This window comes from Chenopodium quinoa, unplaced genomic scaffold (genome assembly GCF_001683475.1).
Source record: "Chenopodium quinoa cultivar QQ74 unplaced genomic scaffold, ASM168347v1, whole genome shotgun sequence".
NCBI classification, from domain to species: domain Eukaryota; kingdom Viridiplantae; phylum Streptophyta; class Magnoliopsida; order Caryophyllales; family Amaranthaceae; genus Chenopodium; species Chenopodium quinoa.
This window is the reverse complement of record NW_018743979.1, coordinates 3,663,274-3,677,192: the sequence shown is the minus strand read 5'-3', so window position 1 is coordinate 3,677,192 and position 13,919 is coordinate 3,663,274. Positions and strand designations below refer to the sequence as shown.

Below are 13,919 nucleotides of genomic sequence, written 5' to 3'. Positions count from 1 at the left end.
TGATCAATCATCATTCGAGTCATTTCCACATGGCATCGAGGTCTCCCTCAAGACATTCCATATTCTTTGTGGAGCTCATTATGAAATTCCAATTTTATAACTTTGATATGATCACTCTTAGCTCAAGCAAAAATCTAGACGTTTTGATATCTTGCCAAGTCGATTCTATACTTCACTGAACTTTTGAGCTACTCAAGGTCCAGTTTGTTCACATTTGATGAATATAGCCATATTCTCTTAAATTCTTGTGAGACATTGAAGTAATGGAATTCTCTTTAGCTTTCGGAGTCAATTGTCTATACCAAGCACAATAGCTCCTTTCTTTGTCGATTTCAACAAGTAAGACTTGCTTGCCATAGAACGATTTCGAATTGATCAACTATCAAGAGTCTATCTAATAGAGCCTTGAGTATGTTCTTGTCGATGTGACATTGCTAAAGATGTTTGGAACACAAATCATGTCCATGACTTGAACCTTGTGAGTTTTCATGTTAGGGAAATGTTTGTTTATAATCTAGCATTCTTGACTCATGGCTAAGACAACCATTCCATTCAAATAAAACCCGCAACTATTGCTCTTTTACTTTGAATGTGAGTCTTTCCGTGTGTAAATGGATCGCTTGCTGATTATGGAACATAATAACCATTATTCGTTCCACCCTTAGCTTAAAAGGTCTTTAAACAGAACAAATGACCTTACAACTGATGTAGCACTTCTTGCTTCATTCTAAGCTTGTAAGTCAATAACTTAACTTAACTTCAATGGTTTGAGGTCACTTTCAAAGTGGAACACTCAAGCAGTATTCGATACTTGTGAAGATAACAAGTTGCTAAGTTAACTACAATAACATGAACTCATGGGTAGAATAGGAATCTTATCCCTTTTCTTTGTTCCTTGTTTCCTATATTTCTTATCATACATCATCTCATAACTTTAAGAACCATTTCTTTAAGTGTTTTGACTTTTATACTTTGTTAGGGATAATTAAACATCTAATGCGCCGTAAAACAAAGTTCCATCTTTCTTTAATTCATGCTTGAATTACTACATCAATAAGTCCTACTCATTAGTGTATGAAGCGAAAAGATATGTTGGTTGTCAACTATTGACAATTTGAGTTTTTCAACTCAATACTTCATGTTCATCAAAACTACCTAGTAATTTGAATACATGATATCCAACCGTACTTTCGGACTTTAGTTATAAAAGTCATCTATGAGAGTTGTATTTTAGAAATGCTTTTCCTTTCTTTGAGAACCATCCTCAAAGATTTCCTTTTATCAATCATTGAAAACAATATAATTTGATTTAGAATTCTACAAATATAAGTGCAATGTATAACCATTTATCAAGATACTAACATAATACGTTTGAAATTTAAAGCATACATGCAAATTTTCAATCTTATTATGCGTCTTATCCACGCATTAAAATTTGTCCCTTTTAGGCGAGAATAAAACAATTCCAAGATCCCAAAAATCAAAAGGTGATTAAGCATTCTTTGGCTTGTCTTAACACTTAATATTTTAAGGTAAGCAATCCAATTGCTAATAGCTCTAAGCTACTCTTGGTTAATAAAATGTCGCATCTAATGCTTCCTTGACATTTTATCTACATTGCCACGAAATCTAAGGACTCCTTATTGATATCGTTGAGCTTAACCAAGACCAAGTTGTATACCTAGTATACCTTACGTTCCTAGTGAAGTAGTGATGCCTCGCTTTGGCGTAGCCCATCACTACGCGCATTAGTTTGGTAAGTGTTGTTCTTGGAATGGCAAATTTGGCTCAATATTATAGGGACCTGGGGTTTCTATGTTGGTTGATTTAAGTGAACTTAATTAATCATCGCAACATTCGAAATCCTAAACATGCATCTAACATATCATTCATATATATAAGCATAATTATATATAGAAAACATAAGTAAACGATGCATTTGGCAACTAGCATGACCCCTTGAGTCTTCGAGTCTTCAAGGGTCTTCGTTGCATCCTCTTGGCTTGTCTTCTTAGAAACGCCGTCTTCGAGACATCTCCACCAAATATGCAATTACTAGTAATTATGACTAGGACTAATCTAAATATTAAGGTATAAAAATACACAACGGTACGCAGACCATATTTAGATTTACAAAAATACATAACGGATCGCAGTCCGTATTTACTATTCTAATTGGGCCCCACTAGTTACCATTTTCATAAAACCTGTGATAGAATATACATTCCATTCATCCATTCACTATATGTGAATGGCCATGCATTTTACAATGAAAAACAAGTAGCAATGCATAACACGCGCAAACTAGTAACTAACTTAGGTGGTTAATCCAATTAATGCGCCTAATTAAAACTAGTCAAAGTTGTTAACCAATTATGTGATTAAACGCAATAAAAATAGCTCAAGTAATTAACGAATCTCCCACTAAATTCCACATCCAACCTAATAAATCCGATTAATTAAGTCGATTAACCCAAATTTTGCCAATTTATTTTGCAAGAGCTGGAGGAACCGAGGCCTAGCCTCATTAAAATAATTAAATAAAATAATTAAAACGGCCCAAAAACACAAAATAGTAGCCCACCAACCAGCCGAGTGCCTAGCATCCAAGCCACAGGGCTAGGCTTGCTAGGCACCAAGGCCTTGGAATTGCACGCAGAGGTGCTGGCATGCCTAGCTAGTAGCACATGCCACGCCTGCTAGCACCAGCAGCCTCGCAGCATGTGAAGTGTTAACTTAAGTGTGGTTTTTTTGTTTGTTTGTTTTTTTTTTCTTTTACTACTACTAAAGTAAAACTCAGGAAAAGTGTTTGAGCCGAGGGGAGAAGAAGCTGGTTCCAGACAAGAGATCTCCTTGGATTTGGCAAAGAAGACAAAGAAGGGGGTCTGGTTCTACAGCAGCGATAAAGATATGAGTTAATGAGCTTTGCCCTGCTGAAGTTTTTGAGGAAGAAGCTCTCTTTGGTTCCGGAGCAGCCTTAAGGTATAAATCAACAACCCTTCACAATTAACAACCATGATTAACTTTTCCAAGTTGGAATTCTGATTTTACTCAAGTGTAGCCTAATTGTTATAATGGTGTAGGCAACTTTCTCGAAATTTCTTTCAAAACTTCTCATCTTTTGTTTCTTATATAGTTTGGTGATATCCCCACCTGACTTAAAAATTTTGTCTGGATGATTCATAATGAAGTCAACACATGTAGCTGTGGTGTATTTTAGGTAGTCCAGAAGGTAGATTCTGTCATCTTAAACACCAGAAAATTTTGAATGACAATTTTTTTTCAAAATTAGTTTTATACAGAAATCAACTTGTTCCTGATGTTCTCTTAAACCAAGGATGTTGCTCTTCAGTGCGACACAACAAGATCTAAATGAGTAATACTAGGCAGGCACTACTAGGAAGCTGAAGATTCTCTTTCAGTCTTCCAATTGTTGTTTGGTTTGTCACTTCTTGCCCCTGCTAGTAACCTAATCATAAAAGAAATTACATAGGTGCAAAGAATCCTGAAGAAGTTCTACCTTCTTGGGCTTTCTATAGAACTGGAATAATGAGAAATGTGCTTGGACCCTTTTGTTAAAATTTTAATCATGTTCACAGAAAATATCAAAATCATCAATATTATGTGAAAATTAGAAATAATAATCCTAACTTTCATCAAATTTGCTACAATAATCCCAACTTTGGATTATTCTGGAATAATCCGAACTTTAGGGGTTTTTCTTTTTCTTCAATCTCTAACCGGTTAACAAAAGTTAATGACCTACTATATCAGGTCACTTGACACGTGTCAATCCTAATTGGTCTAAAAATTATAAAAAAAAAAAAAAAAAACAGAAACAGAAAAAAAACCACAAAATCAGAAAAACCCAGCTAACCTCCCCTCCCCCACCGTCCCACCCTAACCTACACTACCACCGCAGTCCGCTACCCCTCCCCTCGCCGGAACGCCGCGTCTCCCCCACCCCTTGCGTCGCCGTTTTCCCCCCTCCCATTCCCCACGCAGCCATCGAAACCCACAATCACAGCCACGAAAACGGAGGTTTCAGGGGAGGTTTAGGTGTTTTCAAGAGTAGGGGAGGGGTTCAAGGGAGGTTCACGACCGGCCGGCGTATAGGTGGCCGGATTTCGTGGCTGGTGTCAATTGAGAGGAGTGAGAATGAAATCGGATTTTTTGGCCGAGGCCAATTAGCCGGCGGAAGGAGGGGAAATGGTTGGCAACGGTGGCGAGAGGTTTTCTAGGGGAAAACTGGCGCATTTGGGCGGCCGGACGGCGTCATGGGGGTGGCTGGCCGGTTTCGTGGCTGGTGGTTGGGGTCATGGTTTTTAGATTTTTTTAAATTTTTTAAATTTTGGTTTTTTTTTAAATATTTTTTTAACCAATTAATTTGTAACACGTATCACTTTAAAAAAAATAAATAAAATTAACCCATTCAACCGGCAACCGGTATTTAGGATTGTAGAAAAAGAAGACCCCCCAAAGTTAGGATTATTTAAGTATAATTCAAAGTTTGGATTATTCTGCCAAAATCGATGAAAGTTGGGATTATTATTTCTAATTTTTCCGATCAGATATTGTCCAACAACTGTAGTCTGACTTAGAATATCATCATTCCCGGAAATCAGATAGCACAAACTATATCTGATCACCTTCCCTGTGACGCTAGAAGTAGCTTAGCAATTCTAGAATTTTCACTTCAGGTATGTAATTGTAACTGACATATGCAAGGAATTGCGGAACTACTTACTTTAATTTACGGTTAGTACCTTCAGTTTAGGCGATTAGCTGTGGGGATTGATGGTTTTGGAAGTTATTGTTCAGATGATCAAGTGAAGGTTGAATAGGGATTTCAGTTTCCTTTTAGTAATTTTGTTGGATACGTATTTGATATCGCAAATTGCCATATTAGCTACTTTGAAGAACGAATGCCAGATAACTGAAAATAGACCAAACTGATGGGAAAAGACCCCTGTGAATTAGTGTGAAACCTTTGTTGAAACAAGGAAGAGCAATGTGATGAATTATTATTGGTTTTATAGTTGTTTATAGCTCACTAGCTCAGTTATGTGTGCAGTGCTGTTAATATATCTTTAATTTTTCTCAACTTATGATAAATCCTTTATGTTTTGGTTTAATATAAGACCACTCTCAATGGTGAGCAAAAAAAATGCTCACCCACTCTCTCTCTACTCACTTTCTCTCTCAACAAATCAATTTTGCTCATGGGCAAATTTTTTCCACATTTCCTCTCCCAATGGTGAGCAAAAAAAATGCTCACCCACCACTATCTCTCTCTTACTTTTTCAATACCCCACCATAACTTTCTCTCTCCTACACAACACTTCTTTATTTATTTATTTCATTTATATTTTAACAATGTTACTCCAAATAAATAAAAACTAGTTTAAATTTGTGTAACTTATTTTTTTTATTTTTGTCTTTTTTATTGTTAAAATTTGTCGTAAAATTAAGTACGTTATATAAAAAAATTGTAAAAAAAAACTCATAATTTGTTAAATGTTTTTATTTATTTTAAAAGCGGTACAATACTAGAGAACAATTACATTTGCAACGTCATGCGCAATTAAACATAGGAAATAAAATAAACACAACAACTAAAAATTAACTCGGCTGCGTACGTAAAAGTGGCTACGCCATAGTACTTGGCTTTATTTAAGTCGTCTAATTTCTCCCTAATTACGTGGCCCGTATCGTTGCCAAATATGTTCGACTAAATCACGTTTCAGAGATAGATGAATTTCTCTGTCACGGAGGGAAGCTTTTCGCTGTAGAAATGCGTTGAAGTCAAAGTTTGTAGGTCGGCCTACGTTGAATTCAAACGGTGGCGTTGTAGATGTTGATGCTGGTGTTGATTCTTGTTGTTCTTCTTCGAAGAAGGCTCTTAGAACTTCGGCTCGAGTGTAGTTGTGGCGCTCATCTTCAACAATCATGTTGTGCATAATGATACATGCTTTCATTATGTCTCGCAGTATGTCCTCATCGTACGCCAGTGACGGTTTTCGTATTATTGCAAATCGAGCTTGCAAAACACCGAATGCTCTTTCAACGTCCTTTCGAGCAGCAGTCTGGTGGTAAGCGAACAATTTATCTTTTTGAAGTTGAGGGGTTGTGATACCCTGAACAAAAGTTGCCCACTTCGGATAAATACCGTCGGCTAAGTAATATGCCATGTTGTATTCATGGCCGTTAACGGTAAAATTTACCGGAGGAGTTCGACCATGCAGAACCTCATCGAACACTGGGGAACGGTATAAGACATTTAGGTCATTACAAGATCCAGGAATCCCAAAGAAGGAATGCCATATCCATAAATCCTGATCTGCAACGGCTTCCAGTATTAGCGTTGCTTTCTTGTTCCTACCGGCGTACTGCGCTTTCCATGCCGTTGGACAGTTCTTCCATTCCCAATGCATGCAATCAATGCTGCCTATCATGCCTGGAAAACCACGCAGTTCATTTTGATGCAGTATTCTGGCCAATTCATCAGTTGTAGGGTTTCGCATGTACTCGGTTCCGAACTGCGCAATGACACCAGTACAAAAACGTTGAAGGGCAACTCGAGCGGTTGACTCACTGATCCGAACGTATTCATCCACGGCGTCCGCAGCCATGCCATAGCCTAACATTCTTATCGCCGCTGTACATTTTTGCAGAGGTGATAAACCTAACCTTCCAGCTGCATCCCTACGCTGCTGGAAGTAAACATCACCTTCAACGACCTTGTTCATTATACGTACAAACAAAGGTCGTTGCATACGAAATCTTCTTCTAAATTGGGTGGTGTTGTACACAGGATTATCGGAAAAGTAATCATTAAACAACCTGGCATGTCCAATTTCCCTATCTCTTCTATTCGTACCCCCTCTAGGTTTTTTAGAAGAGTGTTGGGATTGTGTTTGGGGCATGAGGACAGATGGGGGTTGGTATGTGAAGAGTTCATCAACAAGTTGGTCATATTCTTCAGTATTTGAAGAAGATGATCTTGAACTTGAGCTTGATGATGGTCTGGAATACATCTCGTATTAATATAGTTACTTGATACGTGAAGAGTTCATCAACAAGTTCCTCCCTTTTCCTCTGTTCCTTGTCTTTTTCAATTTTGATCCTCTCTTCTTTCAGTATGGCTTCCCTCTCGCGAACTAAAGCGAATTCCTTCATTCGTTCGCTAAGCTCAGACGAACCACTTTCTGTTGGTACTGCTTTCCCTATACGCTTCGCCTTTGCCTTCTTGACACCCTCGGGTCGCTGTAAACCGCCAGATGAAAAACCATCTGTAGGGGTATCCGCCTCTACATCACCTCTGGACCTCTTCCCACTTCCAGCACTACCTTCTTCCTCAGCATCACAAGCGGCTTTTCTTTCCTTCAAGGACATTGACCATCTTAGCTTTGGTCTCCACTTTGGGTCCTTGTTAAGCATTTCAACCGCGTGAGGAAAAGTGAAATTGCGACCTTGGGCGACATGAAAAAGCTTCGCCGCACTTTTCATACGATCAGCTTCATTGTAACCACTCCCTCCCTCCGGGAGTCTACCTGCTTCATCATAGCAAGATATCCATTGCAGTGTGTCCGCTGCCAACCTTCTCCAATGCGACGTCAGACTCTTAATAGGCCTTGGCGGAATTATATGCGGCTTCTGCGTATGCAAGTTTGGTATGCTTCGTGTACATTGCGCCATAGGGTAGTTGCTTTTTGGCTTGTACTTTTAATAGCATCCTCGCTAATCTGCAAGTACAACCCAATTAGAGCTTCATCTTCCGCCACAGACCAAACACGGGTAGCTCGTGCAGGAACCTGGTTGGGTTCCAACAAGCGAACTGGTGGAGGAGGATACTGTGGCGTCTCTGGTACGCTTTCCTCTTTGCTCTCATCGAACATTGTGTTACTACCAAGATCAGTTTCAGGTGTACGATCTTCATTCGCAAGGTTTTGTAGGGGAACCTCAGTGGGTGTCTGATGCAGTGGAGGTGGTTGGGACGACATATTGCCCATTCTTTGCAAGAACAATTGAAACTCGGGATTAGTTAGGAAATCATCACTATAACCCGAAAATTGTTGACGGAAATTTGGGTTGTTTGGATCCATTCAAAGATTCTGCATCAAAAAATCACATATGTACTACTTATTAAACAAATTAATTTGATAACAAAAATAACAAAAATATCAACAACTTTATAGCAACAAAAATAACATATATACTACTTATTAAACAAATTAATTTGATAACAAAAATAACAAAAATATCAACAACTTTATAGCAACAAAAATAACATATAATAACAAAAATAACATATATACATTACATGCCATACAATATTTAATTTTTCTCCACAAAATAACATATATACTAATTTTAACACATAACTACATGTACTTATTAAAACCAAACATATACTAATTTTATTATGTAACTACATTTATATATAGCAACAAAAATTAGCCAATAATTGCAATTTCATTTCGTGGCCTTCAATTTTTGTTTTCCATAAACTTACATATATACTAATTTTATTAAGTAAATACTAAAATACGTTTATATATAGCAACAAAAATTTACCATTAATTGCAACAACACTTTAATAACTACAAATATAGAAATTTATGGACAAAATATAAACAACTTTGTTAATAATTACATATTGCAAAAAATTACATGGCCTACAATTTTTTTTTTTTTTTAAAAAATCACATATATACTACTTATATTGTAAAACTGATAATAAAAATTAAAATTTTTTTTTTTACCTTAATATGGATTAATTGCAACAACAATATTCTTCTACAAATTTCAAATACTTTTAAGAAAATAAAATTTTGGAGGATTTTTAAGTGTTTAGGAAATTATATCAAAATATATCAAAATACATGTCTATTTGTAGAGAATTTAATTTTATGGCCGTTGGTATTTTTTTTTTTTTTTTTACAAAATATTTTTTTCAGAAATTACAAAATACAAAACTAACCGTTGTAAAACGGCTAGTTCAACCTGATTGGCTACTGCTGCACACCTGCCACGCGTCTCATCCCCATTCGCCAACCTCCTGCACGCGTCAGCCACCTATTTTTTTTTTTTGGCTACTCAAAACGACGCGTTTTGAGGATTGCCTTTGAGGAAGCTTCATCAAAACGCGTCGTTTTGATGGGGAAGGCAGCAGAATTTTTTAAGTGGGTCTGACGCGTGTGGGGCCCACCTCTACTACTGTTCATCCGAAAAAAAGCTCAAGTTTTGAGCTTTTTGATAAATGCTCATGAGCATTTCTTTCCCATTTTGATTTTCCTCACCATTGTGACTAGTGAGTATTTTTTTTACACCATAAAAATGCTCATGAGCATAAAAAACTCTCACCATTGAGAGTGCTCAATTATTGCAATCAATTTGAAAAATGCAGAGTAATCCAGTGGAACAGCCTTCCTGTGGTGATTCAGCCCTCTAGTGACCAACATTTAAATGACACTGTTAAACATGATCAAGTGACATAACAGGTGATATTTATTTTCTTTATGATTGCATGTTTCACAGCTGTAATCAAGCCTATTGCGAAATTAAAGTCCCTACATTAAATCATATTTTTGATTACATAAAAAATTTATGTGAAGTTAAGAATTATACATGTTATGTCATAAAAACTCTGAGCTGAGAAACGGGTTTTTCATAGGATGTAATTCTGTTCTGGGTTATTTGTGTGTGCACCACTCTTATTGTGTGAAGTAGGCTAGTAGCACATGGCCCTTGCCTTTTAATTGTATATAGGGGAACATCCAAAAGTAGAAGATTAGACTTATTTCGTGGCATATTTGCCATGTCAATAGATCTTGATTTCTGCATTTTATCTGATTTATTTGGAACTTGAATCCTGTATTTTCTCTGTTTAATTTGACTTCTAGGAAGGACTCTCCTCTCCTCTCCTCTCCTCTCCTCCCCTCCCCTCATAGTAGGTAGCCTGTATGATAATTTATTTATACAGATACATTCACAAACTATTAATCCAACTCCCATTATCCTTGCTGACTATTTTGCCTATTAGATTCCTAGCTCTAATCTTACTTATTGCTTGCACTCTTTCACTATAGCTGCTATACTAGGGACCTTGTATTGCCCCAGGCGTTCTGTTTTTCATACAAGTAGTAGCAGACTAGCAACCCCTGCATAAAAAATTTCTCTTCTAGCTGCTGATCATCCATTGTAACTTCTGTCTATCTATCCAAGAAGTTATTGCTGCAAAATATTGTTCCCTGCTGTCACTCCCATCCAGTTCAGGGTGACCTGCAAACAAATCCTACTGTAATGAAGCTTACAGTGTGTTTGGATAAAGAAAGGGGAAGGAAAAGAGGGGAGGGAGGAGAAGAGGAGGGGAGAGAAAGGGAGGGGAGGGAAGAATGGTGAGTTTTCCTTCCAAATCTCTCCATTGTTGGAGGGATCAATTTCCTACAATTTAATCCCTCCATTTATCTCCCCTCCAATCCCTTCCTTCCTCATTTGTTATCCAAATGAAAGATACCCCATCTCTCCATTTCCCTTCCCTTCCTTTCCCTCCATTTCCTTCAATCCAAACACACCTTTAAAGAACAACTAGCTAGGTGTCTCAGTTTGAGCTCCACATATCATACAAGTATTATCAGTGTACATTTCTGTCTTATGCTAACAGATTTTCACTTTGATCCTTTGCCTTAGTTCTACTTTTACCTGTTTCTGTGATTTTCAAATGAGTCACCAGCTGAGAAAAATTCTTCCCTCATCAGTCACCTTACATTCTATTATCCCTAGCTTTTCGAAAGTTTGAGAGGGGCTCTTATGAACAGTAATCCGTGTGCAGATCACGTGTTTTTTTTTTTTTTTTTTTTTTTTTTGTGATTAAAAAAAATGCGTCACTCTTCTCCTTCATGCTGCCGTCTTCCTCTTGTAACAGCCATCCCTCTTGCTTAATCACTGTTTGAAGCTACATCTCCATCTGATTTTGCCTGCTTAGATTTTGGAAATGGGTTTCTGAATTCACTATAATCATTACATGGGGAAATATTTCCTTTATCAAGGTAAATATAAAATTCATTATTACATGTAAGCCTACCATCAATTAGGAATGAATTAGACTTTAAGATTCCTTTTGCAACCTATAGTTCACCTGGGTTAAGATTTTATTTTTTAAATTTGTAATTGTTCCATTGAAGTCCCCTTCCTCTTAATTAAGTATCGACAAAAATCAATTTCAGTGTGTATAGTTTCCGGCGGTAGCAGCGGTGGTGGTGGAAGTGAGGGAATAGCGGACTAAGCAATCAGAGGATAGGGAGTGAGATTGATGGATGAAGTGGTAGACGTGATGAGAGAGAATGGAAAGAAGGTGATAATGGTAAGGATGATAAGGAAAATATTATTCCTTGATTTCTTACCATATATTTCTTTTTTCCAAACAGAGGAACAAAAAGAAATTCTGGGTTTTAAATAATCATGGGTATTTTTTGGGTTATTTTTGTGGTTTTTTATAAGTGGAGAGGAAGGAGGAGGTTGAGGGGATTTTTTTTTTTTTTTAAAAAAAAAAAAATTAAAGGAGTGTACGTTTGTTTTTGTTTGCGGGAGAATTTTTGTTTTTTGGGTTATGAATTATTGAAATGGGTATTTAATCTTACTGCTTCACTCATGGTTTTTGAGGCAGCATTATTTGAAAGCCTTCTGGTTTAATCATGCTTCACCTTACTCGTTCCACCTGTGGTCGTTGCCCATTTCTGTTTTCTCCTGCAATTGCTACCTTTTCTTGAAGTTTTCTGTAGTGAGATTATTCTATGCTCTTCTCTTTCCACGTTATCATCAGTAATTTGATCAGTTTATCAACGTTTGACTTTGATGATACTGTTTTATTTCAGTCTTTGTTATTTTTGGGTTCCTGTTTTTTTGAGTTTGAGATTGTTTGCTGTATTTTAATGGGTGGTGAAGATTTCTACAAAATTTATTGTCCCATTTTCTATTTTTTGAAATTTTCTTATACGTTGCCTTTTTTTTTTTCTTTTTCTTTCTTTTTCCTTTTTTTTTTTCTTTTTCTTTTTCTTTTTCTGTCTTTTTTTTTTTTTTTTTTTTTTTTTTTCCCCTGAATTCTTAGGTTTGAATTCCAGTCAACTATTTCTTCTTAGTTTAATTTTTATTTCATCCTCTTGATAGTGTTGATCCATGGAGGTTCATTTGTCAGTATATTTCCCCGATTTTAGTTAAATATTAACAGGAGTTTTTGATTGTAGTCTATGTTATGGATATGGTTTAGTTGCTTTTTTGTTTTTGTGGTATTGATTTTCTGCCATATGACATTCTCAGATGTATCAATTCACATTTTTATTTTTCTTCTTATACATAAATATACCATTTATGTAAGGTTTATTTTGGTCCAGTTTGTTGAGTGTAAATGTATACCTTGCTGATTAGTTGATTTTAAGCGATTTGTTTATCAAAATATGACATTTATTTATTAACCATGTCCAGCTTGCAATTGACTTGCTGGTGTTTAATTGTTTAGTAGTTTATGGGGTTTGGGGTGTGGCGTATCTTGGCAAGAAATTCAGTGAGGCAAGAGTACTTGTGAAGGCCTCATTTTTTCGGATTTGATTGTGAAATGACAATGGATCGGACACTTGATATGTCCCAACTAGAGCTTGAAGTTTTTTACTTGTTCACTTGATGAGGAGAATATCTTATTGAGGGCATGATTTTGCCACAGCCTATCATTCTTTCAAGATATATAACAAACCATGACCCAATCAATTAAGAGAGTTTGAGATATGCCTTGTTCATATTAGAGATACCTTTATTAGTCTTAATATTGCAGAAAATCTTTATGATGGCAAAGATTTGACAGCCGCATGATCTTTTTATTCTCTATTGAAGCCAGCTTCTAAGGTAAAATTTATATTGTTGAACCATGGAAATCGTACAGATGATATACGGTTATCTTTCCAGTTTCTTTGCCTTATCCTGCTGTTGTCGACATTTTGTTTTCAGTTTTTGAGTTGTAGAATCATGTTAAGAAAAAAGAAACCCTGTTTAATGTGGGTTTTGCGTTTGTTTATAGCACCTTTTCTATCATCTTTCCCTTAGCATAGCATTAATAGCAAGGTTACTTAATGTGAGCTCTTATTTGAATTAAGGTCCTTAATTTTCTGTTGCAGAAAGCTACTTAAACACAGTAATTCAATAAGTTGGTTTGGGTATCTGAGCTACATCTCCTGTATTTGATGTTAATTTGTTTAAATCTGAGCTGCAAGTTTCCTGAACTCAGTTCTTAGAGCTTCTTTATGCTATTTTAAAGATGTTTCGAACCCAACACTCCACTCCACAGTACATCTATTTCTATACTTCTGTGTAGTAGGGTGTGCATGCCATCTCTAAAAGAAATTCCTTTGCGAATCAACTAGCATTGATAAGTACTAATAATCTTGTTTGTTTGGATAACAAACTTCTGCTATATATAGTACAAAGCTTGTGTTTTAAAATGGGGGAGAGGGGTTCCTGCTCCTGTTGAGAAATATAAAGTCGAGGTAAGTATAGGAAATTCAAATACTCAAATTCTTTTGGCTTCCTTATGAGTTGTGGATGCCATTTACGTTTCTCACTTTTCTAATTGGAGCAGGTTCTGTAATGGACTGATTTTCAGAATTAGTATTTCTGATTTAACAAGGCAATGAATAAAGATGAAAGCTTGATGTTCGATTGATAATGGCAAAAGAGGTTACAAATGATAGGTTAATAGCTTTAGGCTATTACTCTCTTTGATAACTTTAGGTTATTACTCCCTAAGGATGAATGCAATTATAGAGATATTGAAGCTCCCAAACTTTGCCCTCTGTGCTGAAAAGAAAAAGAATCTTCAAACCTCTTTTCTTGTCTTGAGTGTTGTTTGAGAGAGTTACATTTCATCAACA

The 13,919-nt window shown here is 36.4% G+C and overlaps 1 protein-coding gene across 1 annotated transcript; it reads right to left on the bottom strand.

Annotated features, from left to right (window-relative positions):
- Positions 1-5,693: 5,693 nt before the first annotated feature.
- Positions 5,694-6,749, bottom strand: LOC110689961 (putative nuclease HARBI1). Its single transcript, XM_021866779.1, has one exon. The coding sequence runs from the start codon at positions 6,747-6,749 to the stop codon at positions 5,694-5,696; it is 1,056 nt and encodes a 351-aa protein (XP_021722471.1).
- Between the last annotated feature and the right edge of the window lie 7,170 nt (positions 6,750-13,919).

Bases quoted from the DNA above. Each gene is read 5' to 3' on its own strand.
- LOC110689961 (XM_021866779.1), bottom strand. From the start codon at position 6,749: ATGAACAAGGTCGTTGAAGGTGATGTTTACTTCCAGCAGCGTAGGGAT.